This window comes from Gadus chalcogrammus, chromosome 2 (genome assembly GCF_026213295.1).
Source record: "Gadus chalcogrammus isolate NIFS_2021 chromosome 2, NIFS_Gcha_1.0, whole genome shotgun sequence".
Lineage (NCBI taxonomy): Eukaryota > Metazoa > Chordata > Actinopteri > Gadiformes > Gadidae > Gadus > Gadus chalcogrammus.
The window spans coordinates 6,662,754-6,689,349 of record NC_079413.1 but is presented as its reverse complement, the minus strand read 5'-3'; the positions used below and the strand labels follow the sequence as shown (position 1 = coordinate 6,689,349).

General features: G+C 44.4%; 2 protein-coding genes across 6 annotated transcripts; both read left to right on the top strand.

Annotated features, from left to right (window-relative positions):
• The first annotated feature begins 62 nt into the window (after positions 1 to 62).
• On the top strand, positions 63 to 7,371 carry LOC130371917 (titin-like). Of its 3 annotated transcripts, XM_056577795.1 has the most exons (9): positions 63 to 203; positions 2,971 to 3,255; positions 3,423 to 3,686; positions 3,775 to 4,104; positions 4,564 to 4,884; positions 5,058 to 5,321; positions 5,767 to 6,096; positions 6,491 to 6,760; positions 7,159 to 7,371. In XM_056577795.1, exons 1-9 carry the CDS (start codon positions 149 to 151, stop codon positions 7,368 to 7,370), a joined length of 2,331 nt encoding a protein of 776 aa, XP_056433770.1. In that variant the 5' UTR covers positions 63 to 148; the 3' UTR covers position 7,371. The 3 variants fall into 3 exon arrangements, with proteins under 3 accessions (XP_056433770.1, XP_056433779.1, XP_056433786.1); XM_056577804.1 differs by lacking the exons at positions 2,971 to 3,255; positions 3,423 to 3,686; positions 3,775 to 4,104; XM_056577811.1 differs by lacking the exons at positions 4,564 to 4,884; positions 5,058 to 5,321; positions 5,767 to 6,096.
• A 593-nt stretch (positions 7,372 to 7,964) lies between these two features.
• trip10a (thyroid hormone receptor interactor 10a) lies at positions 7,965 to 24,102 on the top strand. 3 transcript variants are annotated; one of them, XM_056577820.1, is made up of 15 exons: positions 7,965 to 8,047; positions 11,153 to 11,268; positions 12,112 to 12,168; positions 12,525 to 12,672; positions 13,084 to 13,146; positions 14,587 to 14,691; positions 14,914 to 15,042; positions 15,171 to 15,317; positions 15,643 to 15,828; positions 18,726 to 18,890; positions 19,646 to 19,755; positions 20,117 to 20,249; positions 20,615 to 20,703; positions 21,224 to 21,381; positions 22,038 to 24,101. In XM_056577820.1, exons 1-15 carry the CDS (start codon positions 8,024 to 8,026, stop codon positions 22,187 to 22,189), a joined length of 1,782 nt encoding a protein of 593 aa, XP_056433795.1. In that variant the 5' UTR covers positions 7,965 to 8,023; the 3' UTR covers positions 22,190 to 24,101. The 3 variants fall into 3 exon arrangements, with proteins under 3 accessions (XP_056433795.1, XP_056433803.1, XP_056433807.1); XM_056577828.1 differs by lacking the exon at positions 13,084 to 13,146 and having other exon boundaries at positions 22,038 to 24,102; XM_056577832.1 differs by lacking the exon at positions 18,726 to 18,890 and having other exon boundaries at positions 22,038 to 22,503.
• Positions 24,103 to 26,596: the final 2,494 nt, after the last annotated feature.

Below are 26,596 nucleotides of genomic sequence, written 5' to 3'. Positions count from 1 at the left end.
GTATTATTGCAAAACGTCTGAGCATGAGCATACACCCGATGTTGTTAACCACCATTTCCGCTCTTTTAGTTTGAGGAAGTCTCCACCCCAAGATGCCATATCACAGTTGCTCTATCATTCTGTCCGCACAGGCACAAAGATTAGCAACATGTTGCAATACGTCTTGATATGGTGCTTTCTGGTGCTTATGACTGCACAGAATGGTGAGTGTTATCTATATTAAATATATTCAATTTAATGTTTCACTTTAACGATGAACTGAACTGAAATAATCAACATCGATAACGTGTTAGTCATGAAAGAATTATTTAAAAAATCAATATATATAGCTTTTTTTAGCAACAAAAGAAAATGCGTCTTTTAGTATCAGAGCGCCGATGACGTCATTGGCATGGTAGGACTAGGTCGTTGCTGCAGACACGTGGACGTCTTCTACACTCCACGGCGGAAAATAGTGATTTTAATATGGCTGGTTACGCGTACGTTTGAGCATGTGAAGGACATGCCTGTACTGTCCGACTGCCACCCGGTGGAGAGGGATCAATTTCAGGCTCCAGCTCCACGTTCGGATCGTGACGACGCTGAAGTTGGCATCCGATTCGCAGCATCCGATTCGGCAGCTGGTCCACTTTAAATCGGTCCTGATTGAAAACCACTACACCTAGACTCTTCAAATCTGGACTAAATGATCACAGTGAGGCTATACATTATGTAAAACATAGTTTCAGATTTGTGAAACCTTTACCCTATTTGTGAAAATGCAATACAGGCTCATTTAGGGGTCCAGACCGCATTGCATTTTCACAAATAGGGTAAAGGTTTCAAAAATCTGAAACCATGTTTTACATAATGCATAGCCTCACTGTGATAATGTAGTCCAGATTTGAAGAGTATAGGTGTAGTGGTTTTCAATCAGGACCGATTTGAAGATTCTAAGTGGTTTTCAAGCCGAATCGGATGCTGCGAATCGGATGCCAACTTCAGCGTCGTCGGATCGTGTGGGTGTGACTGCTGGTGTGCGTGTGGGTGCTGCCGGAGCATGGACATTGCCATTGAATCGGTCTGCTGACGAGAGGTCCCGCGGTCAACCTTGACCATCTAACATAACCATGCATAGGGCATTTCGGATGCTGTGCGGCGAGAGAGAAGTTTTGTAAGTGGCCATGCTCTCTCTAAGGGACGTCCGAGCGGAGACACTGGAGCGCTCCATAAATAGCAACCAAGTAACAAGGCGAAAACGATCATTCCCCCTCCGATTCCCTTTGATGCGTTTAAGGAATATCTCCGTAAAGACGGACTCATTGCGGAAACGCAACGAGCTGTACAAACGCTGTAGCCTACCTACATTTTCAAGGCGCTGGTTCTCCACGAAAATAAGTGGAGCGCATCAACCCAGCGCGCATCCAGCCTATGCGCAGGGTTGGAATGGAAACAGATCTGTGATATCGTCGGAGTAATAGTTTATACACTTTATGGTCGGAGTGCAAGCTTGTGGAGAATGACATGACAGATTGACATCGGAGGGTTAGTCAGTTTTAAGGCTGCCATGTATTAAGGGCTGGTTTCCTATCAAAGTTAGCCTGTGGAAATGTATGATTACCCCAGCTGCCTTGGCCCTATATAATTCATTAATGCAGCTAGGGGGAATGCAATAAGATGATCATATTGATGTTTGAATCGCAAACAGCTTGAATGCTGAGGCTGTGATATCCCTTCCTGTTCACAAACAAATGTTCATGGTCCGATGGTGCCTGGATTCGGACATGTGTCCCGTCAATGGCCCCTATTACGTTGGGGAACCTTGCAACATTGAAGAATCCCCTGTTAATGCTGTTCAACTCTGCAGGTTGTGTTGGGAATTTTGAAAGCTTATCTGAGAGGGTACTTGACACCCTGTGCACCACTCGGGACACAGAGGCTTTGCTTAAACCCAGAGTATCACCAACAGTATTTAAAAAAACTGCCTGTTGCATAAAATCTTACTGCAGTGCAAACCTGTAGCAGAGCTGGAATGCTGTGACTCCTTGCTGTTGTAGGCCCCAGTGAGTCTGACAAGTCATCGGTCAGCCTAAGGATGGCTTCTTTGGGCAAACGAAACCGATTGATAAATTCATCTTGGTTATACATTTCCAGCGGGTTAGTGCGATCCCTGAATATTCTTTCTCGCCTAACAGCTCTCGCCATAATTTCATCAGCAAACCACAAATTATGTGCCATCTCTCTTTTTTTCTCTTAGCACTGTAACGTTGACTTTAACAGACTTTTGGTTACCATGGTTACATAGCACTTTAGACCTATGTTAGTCTGGGGGTGAGGTGGCTAACTTTTTAAGTCTAAAATTAGTTGGTCTTAACTTTTGTGAAACTGACTTACTTGCATAAGACTGGTCTATAAATGAACTTAAGACCCATCTTACCCCAAAGACCAGTCTAAACTACTTTAGTGAAACCGGCCCCAGCACTGTCACAATTTTTCGTTTTTACAGTTATTGTTTTTTAATTAATAATAATAATAATAATAATAATAATAATAATAATAATAATAATAATAGAAGAATAAGAATATGAATAAGAATAAGAATAAGAATAATAGTGTATGAATGAATAACTTTGCTTGACCTTCAAAATTGATCACCTTTGATTACTCGATCAGATGTCTGGACAGTGATATAACACACACAGACAAACACACGCACGCACACGAAAATATCTGCCCCTTATGACATCACAGATGGGCGTGTCCAACTAGATGTGTGACGAATAGATGAGCAACGTTTGCTACAGTCCACTGGGTAGGCTGGTAGACTGATCTTTCCAGCACACATCTAGGTGGACACGCCCACTTGTGATGTCATAAAAGGCAGATTTCCAAAACGGCTTGTACCGGCTGATCACACCACACCTGGTGGCATGCCATGGGACCTTTAACAATGTTAACATGGTATCTAAGCAGCCACTTACTGTCTTACAGATACTCCTGAGTTCCTGTTCACCCCTTTGATCCAAAATGTGACAGAGGGCGACAATGTGACACTTGAATGTCCAGCGCGCGGGAACCCTGCTCCTGCAATCAGCTGGGACCCCAACAATGACACGTTGAGCGCCACTGAGAATCAGACAACTCTCCTTATTATAGGAGTTTCCCAAAGCAAAAACTATTCATGCACAGCCACCAACCGAAATGGGACAATTTTTCAGACTTTTAATGTGAATGTTAAAAAGAAATCCGCAACATTCACAAACCAGTCAAAAACAGGTAGGCTACATCTCTCACACCACTGGACAATACCAATGCATTTCGTTGCTTTATGAATGTTCGTTGTATCATTTAAAAGTGTATTAGCTTCATTTTGTGAAAATAAATAAAAATAGTTGTTGATAAGATTGGGCACATGACATGTGTTTATGTTTGACATCCAATAGCATGTCCACTGGAGTTTATTCCCAAAAGGGTGGTGGAGAGATACGGAGCCTCGTTGTCAGTCATCTGTAGGCCTACCACAACGTCTGCGGAGCCTGACATCATTGGCTGGGAGGCTCCGATTGGCAAATGGAATTTGAATATGCCTGACAATAAGTCTGCTACTTGGAATGTGGAAAAATTTGAAGACTGGACATTTGAGCCCTTCTGCTTTGGGACTTTTTCTGATAATCAGTGTTCCGTGACCCTGCCCATCACACTTTACAGTGAGCTTAAGTCCTCTACCTATAAAAATAATGATGATATTCTGATAAACGTTATCGTGTTTGTAATTCCACATTATTGTTTTGACAGAGACTCCAGACACGGTGTCCATCTCTGTGCAGAACCACAGTGGTCCACTGCAGGAGGGCAGAAGGTACACACTGCAGTGTGACGTCTTCAACGTGGCTCCTTTAGCCGCCCTCACTGTGTCCTGGCTCTGGAAGGGGGAAATAATTCTAACACACACATATGATGACAATCTCACAAAGACGCCTGAAAATGTGACGTTCACGTGGGAAATCACCGCTTTTAGAAATTATAGTAATGAGGTGATCACATGTCTGACGATCTTGGATCCCAAACAAGATGGACCCTCACAGCAAGTTAACACATCGAAAGACTTCCAAGTCATTGTGCATTGTAAGTTTGTTATTTGATGATGATGATAATAATAATAATAGTAATAATAATAATAATAATAATTATTATTATTATAATTATAACAATTATAATAGTGTATTAATGAATAACTTTGCTTGACCTTCAAAGTTGTTCACCTTTGATTACTAGATCAGAAATCTGGAGAGTTATTGTCCAATGTCCAGTGATATAACACACAGACACACACATACGTACAAACACATACGTAGGCACACACACACTCGCACGCACACACACACACGCACGCACACACACACACGCACACGCACGCACGCGCACACACACACACGCACGAACGCACACAGATCCAATGTTACATTATTATTTTTTTTTTCAATTTGGGACGCTATATAATTGTATAGTTAGAATATTTTTTCTGTAACATTTATGTTTAACAATGTTAACATGGTATCTAAGCAGCCACTTACTGTCTTACAGATGCTCCTGAGTTCCTGTTCACCCTTTTGATCCGAAATGTGACAGAGGGCGACAATGTGACACTTGAATGTCCAGCGCGCGGGAACCCTGCCCCTGCAATCAGCTGGGACACAAACAATGACACGTTGAGCACCACTGAGAATCAGACTACTCTCCTTATTATAGGAGTTTCCCAAAGCAAAAGCTATTCATGCACAGCCACCAACCGACATGGGACAATTTTACAGACTTTTAATGTGAATGTTAAAAAGACCTCCACCAGTACCACCACCACCGCAACAACAATAACAACTACCGCAACATTCATGAACCAGCCAACAGGTAGGCCACATCTCTCACACCACTGGACAATACCAATTTATTTCATTGCTTTATCAATGTTGTTGCATTTGAATATCATTTAAAAGTTTATTACCTTCATTTTCTGAAAATAAATGTACATTAAAATGGTAAAATCGGGCACATGACATGTGTTTATGTTTGACATCCAATAGCATGTCCGCTGGAGTTTATTCCCAAAAGGGTGGTGGAGAGATACGGAGCCTCGGTGTCAGTCATCTGTAGGCCTACCACAACGTCTGCGGAGCCTGACATCATTGGCTGGGAGGCTCCGATTGGCAAATGGAATTTGAATATGCCTGACAATAAGTCTGCTACTTGGAATGTGGAAAAATTTGAAGACTGGACATTTGAGCCCTTCTGCTTTGGGACTTATTCTGATTATCAGTGTTCCGTGACCCTGCCCATCACACTTTACAGTGAGCTTAAGTCCTCTACCTCTAATAATGATAATATTCTGCCTTCCCAGTCATTGTGCATTGTAAGTTGGCTATGTTATGATAATACTAATACTAATACTGCTACTAATAATAATAATAACAATAATAATAGTGTATTAATGAATAACTTTGCTTGACCTTCAAAGCTTTGAATACTAGATCTGATGTCTGGACATTTATTGTCCAATGTCCAGTGATATAACACAAACACAGACACACACATCAGACACACACACACACACACACACACACACACACACACACACACACACACACACACACACACACACACACACACACACACACACACACACACACACACACACATATACAAAGCACAGTGAGCGTAAGTCCTCTACCTCCAATAATGATGATATCTGATTAACGTTATCGTGTTTGTAATTCCATATTGTTGTTTTGACAGAGACTCCAGACACGGTGTCCATCTCTGTGCAGAACCACAGTGGTCCACTGCAGGAGGGCAGAAGGTACACACTGCAGTGTGACGTCTTCAACGTGGCTCCTTTAGCCGCCCTCACTGTGTCCTGGCTCTGGAAGGGGGAAATAATTCGAACACAAACATATGATGACCATCTCACAAAGACGCCTGAAAACGTGTCGTCCACGTGGGAAATCACCGCTTTTAGAAATTATAGTAATGAGGTGATCACATGTCTGACGATCTTGGATCCCAAACAAGGTGGACCCTCACAGCAAGTTAACACATCAGCAGTCTTCAAAGTCATTGTGCATTGTAAGTTGGCTATGGTATGATAATAATAATGATAATAATAATAATAATAATAATAATAATAATAATAATAATAATAATTATAGTATTAATCTAGTTAGTCTTTTATGTTGTATTTCTTTTAATGTGCATTGTAGTACTTTGAGCTCATTAAGTTGATCGAAAGTGCCTTACTAATACAATGTATTTATTTATTATTATTATTAAACCATAATAATATAATAACTTATATTGTTATAACATAAGTTGGCTATGTTATATTAATAATAATAATAATAATAATAATAATAATAATAATAATAATGACAATACAAATTGAAAATATAATTAAGTATAATGTATAATGTTAGTCAGTTGCGTTTTATGATGTCTTTCAATTTCTACACTTCAATTTCAGATGCCCCTAAGTTCACTGATGAATATGATTCCGTGGAAGTGGTCACAGGCGGAAATGTGTCCTTCGGCTGGAGTGCTGAGGGTAACCCGCCTCCTGAAGTCAAGTGCAATTACCCAGTTGCTATCAATGCGAGGGCAACCACACGGGGTCGCCAGCATACCGTTAGCATCACAAGGGCCACGTCGGCCAACGGTGGAATTTACAACTGCGTTGCCACGAATGAAGTTGGTACTGCTACATGGCAAACTACACTGACGATAACCCCTCTAGGTATTGATTGCAGGGTCATTATTAATTAAAATGTGTGGGAATGTGCGGTTGCGTGTGCTTCCATGCATCTGTGTGTGTGTGTGTGTGTGTGTGTGTGTGTGTGTGTGTGTGTGTGTGTGTGTGTGTGTGTGTGTGTGTGTGTGTTTGTGCGTGCGTGTGCGTCCATGTATCTGAGTGTTTGTGTGTGTGTGTTTGTGTGTGCGTGTGTATCTGAGTGTGTGCGTGTGTGTGTGTGTGTGTGTGTGTGTGTGTGTGTGTGTGTGTGTGTGTGTGTGTGTGTGTGTGTGTGTGTGTGTGTGTGTGTGTGTGTAGCCTATGTATGAACAACATTTTTATTTTAAATTAATATAAATAATAGATATTTAATACTTTGTTTCCTTTCTTTTGTTTGCATTCAGATCATACCACTGGCGGTAACTACCCTCTGATACTGGTTGTTATTCTGGTCATTATCATTATTATCATGCTCTTGTGTTACTACTATTGCACAAAAAAACATGGTAGATATAGTTTAATAAGCGCCAGAAATAATGATGTCCCTCTGCACAAGTTGTATAGGCTACTAACGATAAGTTATGATCAGTTGTATAAAGAACGAGCAAAAATGTGATTTATTTCATTACTTTTGATTTGTTTATTTGTATTTGATGAATTAATCACTGTTAATAATATTTTTTTGCATATTTATATATGCTAGAAACTAAGCTATGCTATGCTCTTCTTTTGTTATTTGATTAAAATATCCGTTTTTTGTGGAAGTTAACGCCTAATTTAAATTAATTTCACACATGTATTTTGGAAATGTTCCACATTCAGGTCGATTTGGAGGGTTTATATGGCTAATGTACAAATGAAAAAAGTAGGGAGAAACGTAGCAGTTAAAATGCGTGTGACCGAGGCGTACGACGGTAGTCAGACAGCAGAGAACACCCCTTGACACTGTGCTCCATGCGCTGGACGTGAACTGTCCCTTTAAGAATTAGGATTTGGGAGTGACGCGGATATGAAAGCTAGTTTATCCTTCTTCTCTTGGCTTTGAAAAAAATATTTCGGTTTACAAGACCAACGGTAGACAGAGAGAAAGTCCGCGGTCAACTACATAACAAGTTGCGGACCAGTGTTGGATAAAAAGACACAACAAACGGGTGTGTTTGGTGGAGTTTAACATCCCGGGATTAGACCATCCTCCGAGTGGTGGGGATAACGTTAACTTGGGAGAAGTTCTTTGTATTCAGGGATAGGCGGATTGGGACGTACACGAATATGGACTGGGGTACGGATCTATGGGTGAGTTTACTTCATCGGCATAGTTATGCATTCCTACTAATTAGTGTTGGTTGGGAGAAAAATATTTGTGTAAAAGTTAACGCGGCATTCGAAGGCAAGTTTTGACGTCCCCAATTATTTTTCGTAAACAGTCCAGAGTGTGCAGCGTTGATGATACTTTCTAATAAACCTTTAAATAAGCATTCTCAGTTCATGTGAAATGTGCCCCTACCTCGCAAAACCCTAGCATTGATATGGTGCAGTAATTTAGATTATCAGAACAGTGGATGTTGTTGTCTGTCCGTGACCATTTATCGTCTTTGCGTGGTTGGAGAAAACATTGCTCAACCATTTGTTGAACCATACGTGTTTAGGTTGAAATGTTTGTTTTAACTGCAGGAACACGAACCATATGTGGACCTCGTTCTCATTGTTTTTCTGACACTGTAGTTGGAGCCTAAATCATTGCAGAATAATTGCCATACCTGGTCACCGCACAGCATTTATGCATTCCAATTCAGATAATGCATTGATCTTTTCAGAAAATGGGTAATCCACTCCAGTGATTAATAGGCAACATATAATAACGTCTCTAGTGTCTATAGATATTTACTTCCATTACGGTCCGATTTGGGCACGCGCACGCACGCACACGCGCACGCACGCGCGCACAATCCATATTGTGTAGCTTAAATGGATCACTGCTCTCCCCCTAGGCCTCTTCCCCTGTCCCCTTTCCATGCTCAGTGCATAGGGGACACATCCTTATTAGTTGGCCCTCATTAAATGCACCAAAAAAAAAAATGAAAACCCCTAAGTCTGTATTCATTAAGAATTGGGTAAGGGAGAACAACTATTTGTGTTTCCTTTTAGAATATGGTTACTCCTGCACACTTTTGCGTTATACTTTTGTGTTACACCAAAATGTGTCCTCTTGTCGCTTCAATGGTTCCAGGTACCAGATTAAGATGGTGGAATGTGTGGTAAAGTTCAGCTAGGAAGAATCTTCCTTCAACAGAATGATTTATGGCATCTGTCCACTGCCCGCCTTGACATTAATCCAAGGCTATTTTAAGAACCGCATGTGCATTAGCCCTGCTAGTAAAAGCTAGGGGGCTAAACCTATACCTGGGCCTAAGTATTGCCTGGGTGGGTATTGCCTATGGGACACTGAAATGAGACTCGGTACTGAAAGTTTGAGAGGTTTAGTATGTTGGTGTCTGCATGTTTTCAAAAGTGATTCTCCAAACACCAACTGCTATGCTAGAGCTCTGGCTGATTTGAAAACATAGGCAGGAGCTACTGGGGTTGAGTTTGATATCGACAATAGGGCTTGTGGAAATCATATTCTAGTTTTATTTGTAGTCGTGTAATGGTAATGACCACATTCAAAAGTACATTAAATGACTTCTTATTTCTTAGATTATCATTATGCCTGATCTTTTTCTTCGAAGGCGTCTCATAGTGGCATTATGAGTCAGCCACCCTTCCTTGTTTGGATGCCATCATTTCGTCACTAGAACTTGTATGGCAGAAGGTGAGATGAAATGTAGACGTGAATACCTGAGCTTCAGAAGGTATTTGGGAGTACAAAAACATTCCGGTGCGACAGGTTTGTCACCTCTATGAAGATGAAGTTCCACAATGCCCAAAATTGTTAATGTATGACTCAATCAAAATAAATGCCTCTGGCATATTGCATTTATTTGCAAAGTGACTGCCTGCATAAAAAATGCAACACGTGGATTTTTTTGTGACCATCCTTTCGTTTTGTTCCTCTTAGAATAACAGTTTTGCCAGGGCGAAGAAATACACCCCATAATAACATTGGTGTAATGTAACGGTACTTAAGTTGGTTCTGTGCTTTACTGGGGTTTTAATATTTGAAGCGACTTTCCCCTTGACTTCACTGCATTTATTTTAACTTTTACTTTGAATTCATTTGCATATGACTCTTTGTTACTGGTTACAAAATAAAAAAATTGTGCTAAAGGGATTTTTGGATTATCCAAAAAGGCCTTTGTACTTTTTAGCGTATTGCTGATGTGTGCAACTGCCGATCTGACAGACAAGTTAAGACACATCAAGACCCATAGAATATAAGCTGGAAAATCACAACTGTGAATATTAGCTTGAAAGCTCATCCCAAGGAGCAAATGCCGTTTGTTGATGACTACCGAAGACTATCAAACGATGATGGTAACGGCTCATTTATTTTAGCCGCAGAATGATTTTTACAAATTTTCCCTTAACCCTTATCAGAGCCTCTCTCAACTAAGACCTCTGTATTTTTACCATATTTTTTTAAGTGTGGCTTTCTAGTACTTTATACACCACTGAATAATCATTGCAGAATTATTCCATTAATACACAAGAATCGATGGAATTTATGCAGGTAGTCTAGGTCTAAGGAAAGGATTTAATCAAACAAACCATACTGAAGTAAGAGCCTTAAACATTATTGAAATTAATTCAGTACAATGTGTTAAATAACTTAGTATTATGAGCACTCTATCATGCTCTGATGGATCTGTATTGATCTGAAAATAAATTGCAAGAAAAGAAAAACATGCCCTAACGTACCAGGATTATTCACACACACACACACACACACACACACGCACACGCACACACACCCACCAAGATGGGAAGAGAGGTCCCCGAGGCTGTGTGGTGGGAGGGGACGGTTGGGGTTTGGTCTAGCCTTGAGATATCATCTCCAGTGGACTTGTCTGAGCTTGAAGGTGTCATGGAGATCCTTGCCAGGAACAAAGTCGAAAGGAGATGAGGAGACTGTGTGTTGATGTGAGATTGGATAACTGCAGGGGGAGAATACAGCATTTATGAGAGGAGCAGATCCTGCTTCCTCCCAGACTGGCTCTCTGTCGCTTACTCGCTCTCAGATCAGATAGGCTAAATCTTGCTGGGCAAAGTATTTGTGAAATGTTCTGTTCAACGCAAGATGCAACCCCAGTTCTTAAAACTCACTACATGTGTGCAATCGGTTGAATATGTGATAGGATGTTTAAGTTCAGGGTCCTATACCGAATACCAGTGGGGTTCTATCAACTTTTTGATAATGTTCATCTCGTGATAAGTCTATCATTGTTGCGTGGTTTTTCTTAGGACCAGTATGACATCATCGAAAAACACACACTGTCTGGACTGGACCTGGTGGAGAAGTATGTCAAGTTTGTGAAGGAGAGGACTGAGATAGAACAAAACTATGCAAAGCAACTGAGGTAAGTCTCATTCTTGCCATGCTTCTGCTATAATGGCTGAGTCAAAGGCATTCGTGTGTGTGTGTGTGTGTGTGTGTGTGTGTGTGTGTGTGTGTGTGTGTGTGTGTGTGTGTGTGTGTGTGACTGTGTGTGTGTGTGTGTGACTGTGTGTGTGTGTGTGACTGTGTGTTTGTTTGTGTACCTTTTCAATGCTATGCTGTGTTTGGATTCATGCATTTTACTGATCGGTTCATCGTTAATGTATACATTGTTATCTTTGGCTGTGTTATTGCTCAGCGATTTGTGTGTGTATTTAACATTGTCATGTGTATGCACTAAAGGGCTATTTATGAAATGTATGTGAGGTCATATGACTACTTCTGGGCAGAATCAAACTTGAAACACTGGCCTCATTCTCCAGCAGCAGAAGCTGTGTCTGTGCACTGTGAGCTCTCTCTCCCTCCCTATCTTTCCCCCTCCCTCTCTCCCTCTCTCTCTTCTGCTCTCCGAGCAGCAGTCCAGCGTGTCGGCCCACATCTGTTTAGTTTAGCTCTGCTGGAGAGGAAGTGGGAGCAGACTGGCACATGACAGCACAGGATGTGGTGGAAAGGAGAGTGTAACAGGGAAGACTAGAAGAGTAATTGCTGTTTTAACGGAGCCATGCCGGGCCGGTTGTCTGTTGGCCAGGCCGAGTTTGCACCAAATAGAACATGACAACATGGCACCAGTTTGGTTAACCGTCATCCATTTTGTCCTGCTTCCCCTGCTTGTTTGTGCCTTCCTTCTCCTCTTTCAGTGTAAATAAAGAATTCATGTGTTCAGTGATCCATTGATTTCCTCTTTTTTCTTTTTCTTCCTCTGCAGGAACTTGTCAAAGAAATATTACCCCAAACGAGGCAGTAAAGATGAGACCGAATGCCGGTGAGCCCCATGAGGATTCCGTTTTTTTTTTCTCAAACATTTGACCAGAATTCTGATCGTCTCCCCTTGTCAGAAAACATTATATTGGGACACATTAGATTCTTTTTCTGGTATATTTAATAATACTTTCGATTCACTTCCTCGAATCAGTATCTCCCTGGTTTCGATCCAAATGTTAGGTAGATGCTATAGTCTCTCCTCACAGCGTAAAATACTCACGTCCCGTGCTCATGCACAGGTTACGTCACATGGCCCACACAATGCCTTTTCACTTTTCCTTCTTCTTTTCCAATGTTGTGGTATTCAAAGGTCCTGGCCCCATTGTGTGTCTTATCAGCCCTTCCTCCCCCTTGCAGGGTCTCCAGCTTCCAGTCCTTTACGGAGATCCTGAACGAGATGAACGACTACGCTGGCCAGCGAGAGCTGGTGGCGGAGGACATGATGATGAACATATGCATCGAGCTCACCAAATACCTCCAGGAGCTGAAGCAGGAGCGAAAGACGGTGAGCTTGGGGACCAGGGGAAGTCGGGTGCTGGGGGGGGGGGGGGGGGGGGGGGGGGGGGGTGCATATTGTTGCAGGAAGGAAGCTGCAATCAGTTCCTTATAAGGGTGGGGGCTGTTTTCCTGTCCCGGGGGAGATTTTCAAATGCCGCCGTGTTGACGTGTAGCCGACGTAATGTCTCTGAGCGACATACTGCCTTTTGTTTGTGCTGCTTGCCTTGTTGTTATTGTTTATGCCTATCTGACTCTATCTCAAAACCGCCGACTTTAGCTGGGTCTGCCTCGGCACTCCTGCAGTGAGGCTCGGTGTGTCCTCTGACCAGTTTTCCTCTCTCCTCCCACCTCCCTCCTTCCCTTTCTCCCCCCTCCCTGTCATTACTTTCTCTGCCATCTATTTTTACCCCGTCTACAGTATCTGTTGGAGGCCAAAAAAGCCCAGCAGACTCTGGAGGTCTCATACAAGCAACTCGACAGTGTGAGTGGAGTCCTATTGGACAGAAAACCTCCCTCTCCCTCTCTCCGTCTCGTAAACCTCTCTCGTCTCCCCCGCCTTAGAGTGAACCATGGCTATATTTATTTGAAGGCCTTATGTTACCATGCTATTTTGGTTTCTTCACGTGAGATTCATGAACATGAACATGAATGATTATGCGCCGGTCTTCGAATGCCACTGGTCTTTTCTGTCGCGTGTGTCAGTGTCTATGGCAGGGGTCGGCAACCTTTTGTAAATGGCCAATTTTGGTTAGAAATGGGGTGTTGATAGCTGTTTAGGGTTGCATAACATTTTTTCTATAATAGGCTATTTAGTTACTTTAGCAATTAAATAGCCTGTATAGGCTTATCCCACAATTTGAGTTTATGCAATGAATATATGCAATTTCAATAAAACATAGGCTATTAAACAAGCAGCTTTTTTTATTATCTTGCTGGATGTTATATCTAACAAGACATGAGAGGGAAAGTTCAGCTAACCTAGTAGGCCTAACTCTGCAGTTTCACTCCATCTTTATGCGAATCATCGATAACATCAGCCTAACCCTGTTTTTGAAAATGAAACATTCTTTAAAATAACAACACTGGTAAACATTTCTAACAATTATATTTTGACTGTCCGGTTCAGTGCTAAGTTGTCTTGTTGCATTGACTCCCATCAACCCTTGGGACCTGCATGAGCAAAAAACGCTCTGGGCCTTTTCTACGAAAAATTGCTATAATGATATGATCAAACCCACCCTAACTTTCTCATCCAGTTTAATGGGATTCCTCCGTCACGTTGCGTGCACGCGTGAATGCGCGCATGCGTGTACACGTGTACCCACATGCGTCAGTGTCTATGGTAACAATTCATTCACTTGAGACCTGCATCTGAACATGAACTGAACGATCACCGGTCTCCCCCCGTGACATACGTGCATGCGTCTATTAGGGGTGGGAATCTCTTGGCACCTCACGGTTTGATTCCGATTATGAGGGCAAACGATTCGATTATGTAGCCATTATCGAAGCATCTCGATGCAACAATTTTTTTATGTACATTTCCATGCGTGATTTTCAAAAATATATATATACATCTGGGTTTGCTACTCAGTTTGCTAATCACTTTCTAGTACACTGATGTGATGATCATTAAAGGCATCAACAGATTAATTTGGACGCATACACCCTTAGCGTTTATGCGTGCACGCACATGAGTGAGAGTGTATGGTTACAGATCTTCACTTGAGACCTGCATCATAAATCCATACCCTGGTTAGCAATCACTGGCATACATAACGCCTCCAAAGCATCCGCTGTATCGTTTAAGAACAACAACGAGGAATGCTCGACTCACGAATAGTATTTCATACAGAGACATCGTGGCATGCCAACCCTTTTTTCCTAATAATTTCTTAAACAATGTCTAACCCTATATCAGAGTAAGAAACGCTTTGAACGAGAGTGGCGGGAAGCAGAGCGGTCGGCCGCGTACGCAGAGAAAACCGACCAGGACATCAACGCCACGAAGGCCGACGTGGGAAAGGTAAGGTCTACAGAAACGACCGTGACCTCTGACCTGAGTGTGGTTTGCGGGTGACCGTGGGCTGTGGTTGTTCCCGCACCTGGCATGACCGTGTGTGTGTGTGTGTGTGTGTGTGTGTGTGTGTGTGTGTGTGTGTGTGTGTGTGTGTGTGTGTGTGTGTGTGTGTGTGTGTGTGTGTGTGTGTGTGTGTGTGTGTGTGTGTGTGTGTGTGTGTGTCATCAGGCTAAGCAGCAGGCCCACATGCGGTCACGGATAGCGGAGGAATGCAAGAACGACTACGCAGCCCAGCTGCAGAAGTGCAACAAGGAGCAGAACCAGTTTTACTTTAACGACATGCCGGTCATTTTTAACGTAAGCGGGGGACGGAAGATTGACACGCGGCTTTACCTTCCCGCTCGTGTCATTCACTGTAATCTGATAGTTTATGAAATAACTTTCATGACCCGGTCTGCCCTTTGGTGCTTAATTATTTTCATTAGAAACTACAAGACATGGATGAGCGGCGAGGGCAGCGGTTAGCCGACGGCTACGTCCTGTTCTCGGACACGGAGAAGCATGTGATGCCCATCATTGACAAGTGCCTGGAGGGCATCCATAAAGCAGGCTGTAATGTTAACCAGAGGAACGTGAGTTGGAGTCTTAAACAAATGGACATAGCGACAATGGAAAACCTTATGTGTGACCTTATGCCAGTGTGACCCCCCCCCCCCAAATGATTTATACCGTTCCTTATACCGGTGTTCATTACTCCCTTCTCTTCCTCCTTCTCTTTTTCTTCTACTCTCCACCGTTTTCGTCCCCCCCCTTCTCCTTCTTTGCTTCCTCTTCTGGCTTTGTGTCTTCTAATGTTCTTCTCCACTCTCTTATCTTCTGCCTCTCCTCCTCCTCCTCCTCCTCCTCCTCCTCCTCCTCCTCCTCCTCCTGTTTCGCACGTGTCCATGCGGGTCCCAGGACTCCCTGGCTCTGGTAGAGCAGCACAAGTCTGGTTTCGAGCGCCCGGGCGATATCGAGTTTGAAGACTACAGTCAGGGTATCAACCGCGCCTCTTCGGACAGCAGCCTGAGCACGCCCAAGGGGCCCTTGGAACTGCTCGGGAAGAACCGGAACAGGAAATCCTGGCTGCTGAAGAAGAGCAAGGTAGGGTTCTCCGAGTGTACTTGTGATCAAAATAATCATTATTATTATTATTAATATGTAGGGACATCCGGCTATGTTTGTTTACCTTTTTTATGCTAGTGCTCACACTTCCACCTTGATGAAGGTGCAGTTAATACAGAGACGAATATCAACAGCGGTGTGTAACCTAGATATTGTCTCAGTTGTTTCTGATTTTCATCTCTGCCATAGCTCTACCTAGTCCCAGGTAGCCCAGTCGCACAGCTTTTGTGTCTGGGCTTTCCTGTTTACCAACGCACACCTTGCCCGTGAGTCTTGCATACCGCAAAGGTGTCATGGTGTGCTCTGGAGATGAAGAGCTGGCAGCCGACAGCGTCACTGACACCATTTGCATTGGTGTGGATGTTATTGACGTGCTACCCCATACATTTAAAATATGATAGAGGTCATGTTTGTTGCTTGTTTTTCTCAAGAAATCAGTGCACTTGCCCTTTAAGTTTAGTCAATGGAAGCATAAGAAGCTGTTGTTCCCTCTTCATCAATGATGGAGAGCATTAAGCAGCCAGTGGGGATTAGGGTAGTGTATGGAGCAGGATGGCGATGGAGTGGTTGACGGTTGAAAGCCCAGGAATGTCCCTTTACTGAGAGCTCTTATGACAGCTCTGTACAGACACACTCGCACGCTCAAGATCCTTCTCGTTTTTTCAAAAACGCACCTTGGTACGTGCATGAACCAGCCTTATTTTTACACATACACTGAGATGCACCAAGTTACCCTTCCAGTACCGATCCTCTTGCTCGACTACTATCCTTGGATGTAAACCAATAAGCTAGCCCCTCCCCTCCCCCGCACGCCCCCCCCCACCCTCCGTCCAAGCCCCACCCTCCGTCCAAGCCCATAAACAACCTGGACCCTCCTCTCTCTCTGCAGCATGGCATCCGATAGGTCAATCAGCAGTCAACATTCTGCTGGGCTTGTGTTTTCGCCCGGCCCCATGAACAAACCACATTGAGTTTTTCGTCGACAGGCATCCACAAACACACTGCGTCTATTATGCTGGGCCAGAATATAGCATTATGTCTGGCGCCACAATGGCATCTCTGTGCCAGCTATCGGTGGATGGACGCAAGGTTTTCGAGGTCACGAACGCTGGCCCGAGTCCACGCGCACGGACGCAGAGTTTCAGGTTGTGAGCAGCTTGTTGTTGCCTTCTCCCTGTGCGCTCGGGACCATGCAAGGCCCCCCCCCCCCTCTTCGTCCCAAAGCCTGCATCATAACTTTGGGGAGGAAACATTCCTAAGATATGGCCCTGAGCTTCCAGGGTTTGTCCGACATGAAACCCTAGTCACCAGTGGCTGACCACTAACCAGCTAACTCGCACAGCTCTCGCTCTCTCTCTCTTCACCCCCCCCCCCCCTCCTCGCCCATGTCTGACGTGTCTCGACTCTCGCATGCTGGCTGCGCTGTTCTGTGCACGTTCCTTCCTGTGTGTGTCATCAGTCACGCTGTCTCGACGGGAGGCTATTAGTCTTGCGTGAGCAATGTGTCACGTGTCGCTCTACGCAGACATCCGGCATTCGCTCGGGTCCACTCGGATGGCAGTTCTGCCACCGCTCCCAATGTGTGTTTACGGTTTTGTGATCTCCTTCACCTTAAGTCGTAGTAGAAGTATTATTAGTCGTTGATGCAGCATTGATGAACCATATCGTTGTGCTCAAGGACGCTGTGCATGATATCTAAGACGCAATACAGGAGTAAATACAAAACGTATCAATAAAATGTCTCATTGAAACATTGAAGGGTTGAAGCGGTAAAAAGCAAGGGGAGGAGAGTTGGATGTATGAGTGGTAGTACTTAGAACTGGCAGGGACTGCCAACACCCCAGCATTCGCAGTATTACAGGCTGATTGCTTCCTTTCAGCCTCCTGTGTATTTAGCCTAATGGCTGAGACCTGCCCCCCCCCCCCCTTCACCTGTTCTGACCGGGTCGTCAGACGCTGTGTCTGACAGTGATTGATCTCTCTCCTGGAGCTCAGTAGTTTGTGTGGCAGCACAGCCTTTATTCTGTTCCGCACTTTATTCCGTCGACCAGGGCGTTTTATCATTATCATCAAACCAGGAAAGAAAATGATCCATTCAGCCCAATTCAGATGAAGGGGCTGTTTATGATAACGACATTAACTATCCCCGTTACTAATTACAGCCCCATTGATCTTTCTGTTGCGTATGTAGGTCAGGCAGAGAGAGGGAAAGAGAGTGAGGGAGGCTGGTGTAGGGCCGGCCGTTTGACCAGCTGGGGACATGACACACACACACACACACACACACACACACACACACACACACACACACACACACACACACACACACACACACACACACACACACACCACACACACACACACACACACACACACACACACACACACACACACACCCTCATCTCTCAGAAAATCGAGAGACAATTGAGCTCAGCTAATGAGCCAACCATGGGCTCAACAGATGGAGCTTAACCAGAGAAACGTGCTCGCTACTAGTATCTAGCCTTCCTGCTATGGCCTGCGCCAGGGGCCCACCGGATCGCACTGTGTCTGTGTGTCTCGTGAGGTAGAAGCAACAAGGAGGCAGATTAACCTCTGTTTTTGTTGCTATTCGTCTGTTTTTGGCGTCGTTGGCGTTCATGCTCTCCGGGCTTATCCTCTGTGGGTTACTGTCTCCCTGTGTTGGCTACGTGGTGTGAGTGCTTCATGGTGCTGACTGTCTCATTTTTTTTCTTTCCCTTGTTTCCTCTCCCCCCCCCCCCCCCCCTCTTCCTACGTCCGTCTACTATCGTCCCCACCCCTTACACCCCCCCATCTACTCACCTGCATTTGTCGGATGTCTTTAACCCCCCCCCCCCCCCCCCCCCCCCCCCTAGCTCTCCCCATCAACGATCCTCCCCTCCAGCAATCCTCCGACCCCCTCACCCTCTAACGGAGCCCCCTCCCCAAAGTTTGGCCGGGACCCCCTGTCGTACTGTTTGAAGGAGATCAATAAGACAGTCAAACCCAGAATATCGTCCTTCCGGACCCTCCGCAGATCGGTGAGTCCACCCAGGTGGTAGGTCGCGGCTCGTGTGTGTGAGTGCTGTTTACACACCCCAGCGGCGGGGAATAAACATGGACAAATATTTATGGCTTTATACGGCGCAAAAATGTCAACCAGACCATGTTTGGCCCCAGGAATTGCTCTAGCCATAAATTAATCAAAAAAAGATATCAGACGTATTTTTCTATGAATTTTAGAAGTTACTCACTCTTAACACATCCTTACTGCAAGGAAACTTTAGAGACCGTAGCCTCAGTCTCGCCCACTGCTTATCCTCATAGCTTGTGCTGGTGGTGTAACTGCACGACCACAACACAACACTGTGTTATGTGGCCTGTTGCCAGTCGTCTTGCTTGTAGTGAGGGGTGTTGCCACCTGTTGGTGAAACAATGGAACAGCTCTTTACTGCTCTCCTATACCGTGTATATGTCTTGAACGTGGGATTTATTTTGTAACGCACCGTCAATGTTTAAATGTATGGGCGGGGGAAAAAGGACATTGGTTTGGCACCAGCTCACTGTTCAAAATCATTCAAAATCACCTTCTACGCCGAGTGTGAACGTTCTCATAAGACTCCCATTTGAGTCGGTCAGATGGGCGCTGAATCTCTGGGCTGAACCAAAACCTGAGGCCTGTCGTTTCTGTTGGTGTTCTCTGGGGGTGCGTGGGGGGGTTGTTTCTGTCACCTTGGTTACTGAGATGGGAAACAGTTGCCCTGGGCACCCGCTTGACTTCCTGTGTACTACGCAGCCCACGGTGACGGAGGACTTCGGCCACCTCCCCCCTGAGCAGCGGCGGAAGCGGTTACAAAAGAAACGCGACGAGATTGCCAAAGAGCTGCAGAAGGAAGTGGATCAGAGGTGTTTATTTGTGTGGTCATGATTTTTTCTACTAGCTCTTTTTTTAGGTTGTGTGGGTGCATCTGCATCATTGTCTACTTTGCTGTTGTCCTCTTTCTTTCCTATTATAACCACCACGTTTGCAATCACACTGTGTGTGTGCGTGTGTGTGTGTGTGTGTGTGTGTGTGTGTGTGTGTGTGTGTGCGTGTGCGTGCAACCCCTGTGTGTGTGCATGTTTACCTGGTGCTGCCATCCCCAGGGAATCTTGTTCCCCACTGAGCACCTCATCTCCACCAACCTGACTCCATCTCTCTCTTTCTCACACTCTCTCTCCAACCTATCTCTCACCGTTACTCTCTCTCTCTCCCCCGCTATACCAGTGAGGCCCTGGAGAAGATGAGGGATGTCTATGAGAAGAATCCCCAGATGGGAGACCCAGCAAGCTTGGCCCCCCAGAACAGCCAGACGGCCCAGAACATTGAGAGGCTCAGAGGGGAGCTGGCCAAGTATGAGGTACGGCCACCCTGCCTTTGTTTTGTATGAGGGCTCATTGCAGACAATATTAAAGCGCCATTGTGCATTGACAGATGTAGTTGTTTGGTGGGTGAGGGGCAGAAATACAAGAATTTGAGGATGTTTTACCGGTTGACTGCATACATTGTCGGTTTTGTTTCTATCCTGCTTTCTCTCATTTGCTTGCTCCATCTTATGTTTGCGTATTTTCTATCTTGTTTAACACACACACACACACACACACACACACACACACACACACACACACACACACACACACACACACACACACACACACACACACACACACACACACACACACACACACACACACACACACACACACACACACACACACTTTACAGACTTGGGTAGCAGAAGCAGGGGTCCGTGGGAGTCGGCTGCAGCAACGATCCCAGTCGTTCAACAACAACGGCGCTCATGATGTATACAGGTATGAACGCTGCTGTCCACGTGCTACTCTTCCCCTTGAGATTATGACACACACTCACACAATCACTCACTCATTTACGGCGATACCCATTCAAGAGGTAGCAATTTGTCATTATATTATAACTCAATGTGACGTACAATGATATATGTGAAGTGCAGAGGCTTAACTTTGAATTGACCCACAAGTTGAACATCGTCAGCGTTTGGTTCACATGCATTCTACATTTCCTGTGCCTAAAGCACAGTAAATGTCGGTAAAATGTGAGAATGTCGATCCCTTTCTAATAGTTTGGAATGTGTGTATTGTTATGTTGCTGCCTTGTGGCTTTTAAAGTCTCTCTTTCTCTCTTTCTCTCTTCCCTCCCCCTCCCATCTGTTTCCGGGAGTTCCCTTTTTTCTTTCAGAGAGTAGGAGAGGCGAGTCACAGCAAGTGGTGGCTGTGACTCAGCCCGGTTGGAAACAAAGTGCTTTCACATAGTGTCCTGTTCGACTCTAACGAACGTCCCTTCTTTGCCCTCAAGCCCTGACGGAGCCCAGTCTGACGAAGGCACGCCTGACCACTCCCAAGCCATCTACGCAGAGTTCGATGACGACTTTGAGGAGGAGGAGGAGGAGGAGGTGGAGGAGGAAGAGCCGACCGTTGCCATCGGAAATTGCACAGCCATGTACAACTTTCCTGGTATGTCACTCTTGGAGTCACCATCCATCTTTTATTTCTTAATGTATGTGTATTCCCTTGGACGGATCCTGTTAGCCAAAGTACTTTAAAGAGCAGGTGGACCCAAAATCACATTTTCTTTGTTTTAAACGTAGTAATTCGTCAACATGGTTATATGCCATTTCATCACTGTTACTGAAATAAGTCCACAATTTTTCAGGAAATAGTGGTAAGATCCTATGTTTTTGCCATTCTCCTTAAACACTAAGTGAATGTTCCAATCCGCTGTGAAAGCAGGTGCCGTTCTCTTCCTGACGTCAGAATACCCTTTTTTCCGAGGTAGTCTGACGTCACGACCAAGAGGCGGTGATGCTGCGGTTTGTGTGGATGTGTGGAGCTTTGTCTAGGCAGCGGTTGACTGCGCTGTCTCGAGAAAGATGGGCTTTCCTGACACTTATTTTATAACGCCGCGGCCCGCGGTGTTTGTGTGAATGGTGACGGTGGTCTGAGAAGCGATGTATCTAATGTCCGCGTCCGACTAAGGGTTAGGCTTCCCAGACTGTAATGTTTCCCTGGCAAGTTGCTGTGGATGCCACGGTCCATTCGGGACCCTGACATCCTAAATGGTGTACAGCCCATCCCATATTCATTTTTTTGCTATGTCTCTCGTGTCGCAGGGGCCAGCGAAGGGACCATCTCCATGCAGGAGGGCGAGGTGTTGGACGTAGTGGAGGAGGACAAGGGAGACGGGTGGACCCGCGTGCGACGGACCAACGGCGACGAAGGCTACATTCCCACCTCCTACGTCTCCATCGCCCTCACCAAATGAGGGTTTTCACCTTCAGGGGGGGGGGGGAAACGCTGTCTGCTGAAGAACGAGCATTTTTGGAATACAGGGCTATACGGGATCGACCCCCTACCTCCCTTCAACCCCCTCCCATCGTCGACACAGGAGGAGTGGACGGTACAGAACAGCTTGTGGGTGGGACCACGGCGGACGGGAACGGGATGGTCATAAGAGGCCCAGGGAATGGGAGTGTTTTGGGAGTGCTTTGCACTGCCATACAGGGAGAGAAATGGATGCTGCAAAACGCAACGTCCCTACGAAACGCTTATGAAAGGGAATAAAAACAAATCGCGACCCCCCCCCCCCCCCCCCCCCCCCCAGTCATGTAATATTAACCCCCCTTTAACCCGAGATATACGGAGCAACTTAAGCCACGTGTGTCTCTACGGCGTTTTTCTTGCTTTGCGTCTCGGCTGTGCGAACACGGTCAGGCCCAGCGAAGGGTGACGCAGGCGCCTCTGAAGTCGAGAGGAAAGGCGTGCAACGTCAGGGTGCCGGAGCTCAGCTCGGGGCCCCCAAAACGAGAAGGGAGTCGGATTCTAAACGAGAGAAGAGGAGCAGAACGGGAAACATTGGGATTATTTTATACTGTGGGGTTCACACCAAGACTTTAAAGAGTTTCCTCGTCGACGACTCACTGTCATCAAAATCAAATTTGGCTTTATTGTCCCCATCTTCCGTCATCCAAAATGTGGTTTGAAACACAGCATATTTAAATCACTAAAAGTGTGTTATTTATTGCTATGTGTGTGTGTGAGCATTAATGGCAGTAAAGTAACTTGGCTGCTTCCTGTCCTGTGTGTTGCACTTTCGCAGACCGCATTATAAAGTAACAATCCACCATATACTTTCCAGTGTCATCAACGACATGACACACACAATAATGAGACTGCATCCCTCCCCCCAGGCTTCTAGGGTTCCAGATTGTTTATACTAAAAAAGGATAATTTATTAGGAGTGTGTATATTGTTGTGAAATAAGAGATTCCAGTTTAACAGGAAAGTCTGTCTGTTAGTGTTGAGGATGTTGTTACACTTTTCTTCTCTCCTTGCACACACATTTGCGAGTTGTCTTGAGGCGATCGTATTTATGTCATAAATAATATATTTTAGCCATCAACAACACCACTATTGTCTTATTTTCATTTTTTTTAATAACCGAGACTGCTATGAATAAAGAATTGTACCTTTGTCAAAAGATTACTTATTTTGCCATAAAGGTGCGTGTATGTTTAGTTTGTCTTTGCTTCACTAAATGTTTTATGTTGTGTTTTTTGTGCATTGCAGTTGGTCTAACTGACTTATATCTATATTGTGTTGTCATAGTTTTATGTTGCTGTTTGACATTGTGCCTTTCTGGTTAAAAGCATTTTGTATATCTCACATTTACATTCGTTTTTTTTTTTTTAAGATTTAATAAATGTGGAGCACATTTCATGGTCGTAAATGGCTATACAAATTATTTGGGATTTATAAAAAAGATTAATTTGTTGAACGGTAATACGCTTTGTGGTCTGAACACACATCTCATGGCCAGCAGGTGACAGTGTTGCCACTGTTAAAGCCGTTTCTAAAGCCTTGTGGACCCCTCTCCCATCTGCGATTACATTTTCATTACTTGTTTGAATACGTGATTGAAACCCACTCACTCAAAAAATATTCTTTATAATGGCCCCCTAAATCACACTACCCATCTGCTTTGCCCCAAACAAACTATTTAATACACAATTCATTCAGCTCTCTCACCAAAACAAGGCCTGGTTTTGGACCATTGTGCCCATTTTATTTATATATATTTTTTGAGAGGAAAGGTTAAATCAATAGAGGATGTATCACCATGTATTGCGAACTGCACCTCTCCGTATGAGGCAGTGAGAGGGGAGGGCGATTAAGTGATGTTGCCACCGAACGACCGGCTAGTCGATGGGGGGGCTATCAGCATCTGTATGCAAAGCCATTAGTCTCACCGTATGTTAAAGGTCAGCTGTCTTTTTTTTTTTTTTCTCCATCACATCGCTCCTTTCTAGCCAACATGATATGCTTTGTCCAGCGTGTCCAGCCAAGCTATGTGGGTGCGTGAGAAGGTGGCGATAACGCTTACCGCTTGGCTGTCTTATGACCTTCTATTTGTGCTCGCAAAATGTATCTTTCGTGCGTCACAACAGGATTAAAGATGGGAGTTGCTCCAGTGGTTCGGAAAGCGCGGGTTTAGGAAAGTGTCTCTCTCCCTTTCTCGACCCCTACTGCTCTCTGCTGCTCTCTCTCCCTCTCTCTTTCTCCCTCCCTCCCCCTCCTTCCCTATTTCTCTATCTTTCTTTCTCCCTTTCCTCCTTCTCTCTTTCTCCTCGTCTCTCTCTCTCTCTCTCTCTCTCTCTCTCTCTCTCTCTCTCTCTCTCTCTCTCTCTCTCTCTAAGAGATTCCATAGTTATTTCCCAGCTGTGAGAAATCTCCATATCGGAAGCAATTTTATTTTGTATAATGGCTGTTTTGATTGACAGCATAATATGGGATTTGGATGTTTGACACGGTCCAGTGGTCAAACTCTAGCTTGTCGTCACCCCTAGATTTAAACAGTTATATATGCATGCATTCATCCATGCATTAGAATCCACCTCCAACTGATACATTGGAGGAATACCGCTTTTCAAAGTGAAACCGCTGTTAAATTAATTACACCTCCACCTCGTTTACTCAACTTCGATACGTTAACCCATTAAGCTTTCACTGGTTCGCCCTCCACGTGGGTTGGTTTCTCTGCCTCTAGATAAGTCGGTAGCCTATAGGATTGTGTAAACGAGCCTTCCAGTGTGTTATTGGCTGCTGTGTACTTTTATAGCTGAGACGAAGACGTGGGGGAGTATAGGCCAACATGGACCTTTTCTTTGGTTGTCTTTCCGGCACCATGGTTACAGAAAGTGGTTGAAATTGTATTGAGCATTTCAGACCAATAATCCATGGAATTTCGTTTGGTTTTTGTCACTACTGTTTACATTTTCCCCTCAGTGCTCATGGCCAGAAACCTTGACGATGGTGTGCGGCCATTTGCCCGCCAGTTTGGCTATATAACAGTTAAGGCTATTATTGACGAATGAATCTGTTAGACAACAAGCCCTGGCCGAACCTTAAATTCTGAGTTTATCTGGCGGTCACTGTGAGGCTTGGAGTAATGTATCTCTGTCTTATTCTCTCTTTCTTTCTTTATTTTTCCCTGTCTCCCACTCTGCCCCTCTCTGTCTTCCGTTCTATCATCCCTTATATATCTCTCTCTCTCTCTCTCTCTCTCTCTCTCTCTCTCTCTCTCTCTCGCCGTCTCGTATTATGGTGTGCGGTGCTACAAAATAAGCAATTATTTCTCTGCCTGCTGCACCAGAGGTGATTAAAGATTTAGGGACTTGTTCTTCTAACGGTAGCTGCAGGAAAGAGGGGGTGATGGGGAGAAGTTTATATCTAGTTGTGTGTGTGGGGGTGTGTTTGTGTGGCAGTGTGTGTGTGTTTGTGTGTGTATGTGTGTGTGGTCTCCTTAGTAACTGTTGCTTGGGAGGACAAAACCACCAGAGGTTTCTACAATTTGTTGGATAATTTGTTTGATAATCGATAGCTGTGTTCCTGAATGAAATTACACGTTGCACTATTCATGTGTATGACTCGCACACAGTGTAAAGTGTTGACAGCACATGCATTCAAGATGATTTGATTCATCCAGGATGAATCACCAATTTGGCCAACGTTTAAACATTACCAACCACTGGTCACCACTTGGGGGTAATGGATTAATTGAATCAATCCTGGCTCAATTGCCTTTGGGTTGGGGTTTGCAATTCATCAACCAAAAGTGATTATTGTGGAGCCATTAGATTATAAGTGTAAAAAAATATTTTAATCCTTTTATTTTTTTCTGTACAGTGACTTCATTCTCATTTGCATATATTTGTGGTCAACAGACCACTTGATGATGTTTTAAATGACCACACATACGGCTTAATGAATTAGTCGCTAACACTTGACAATAATGATACATTAATTAACCAGTTATTAATATAAGTTACCATTATAATAATTATATAATAATAATAATAATTACCATTGCACAACCATGGTCTAGGAATCATCATAATTTATTAATGGTGTTCATGCCTACACCTACCTCTACCTCTAAACCTAACCCCTATGCTAATTACTGCTTATTACTGCATTAACTGATGTTAATTAATGGTTAACCAATGTATTTCAGAGCATTTCAGTCGAACTGCAGTCGGGAGAGAATCGATGACTTTGTAGTTACTGTGTCTCACACTCTCTGATCGCCTCTGCCTACCGCCAGCAATCTACAAGGAGGCAGATTCACCACACATTCTTCTCTGATCTCTCCCGCTGCGTTCACACAAAACCC

Bases quoted from the DNA above. Each gene is read 5' to 3' on its own strand.
- LOC130371917 (XM_056577795.1), top strand. From the start codon at position 149: ATGTTGCAATACGTCTTGATATGGTGCTTTCTGGTGCTTATGACTGCA. The intron at 3,687-3,774 runs GTGAGCTTAAGT...TTGTTTTGACAG, and splicing joins CCTGCCCATCACACTTTACA to AGACTCCAGACACGGTGTCC. The intron at 4,885-5,057 runs GTAGGCCACATC...GACATCCAATAG, and splicing joins ATTCATGAACCAGCCAACAG to CATGTCCGCTGGAGTTTATT.
- trip10a (XM_056577820.1), top strand. From the start codon at position 8,024: ATGGACTGGGGTACGGATCTATGG. The intron at 13,147-14,586 runs GTGAGTGGAGTC...ACCCTATATCAG, and splicing joins CATACAAGCAACTCGACAGT to AGTAAGAAACGCTTTGAACG. The intron at 18,891-19,645 runs GTGAGTCCACCC...TGTACTACGCAG, and splicing joins TCCGGACCCTCCGCAGATCG to CCCACGGTGACGGAGGACTT.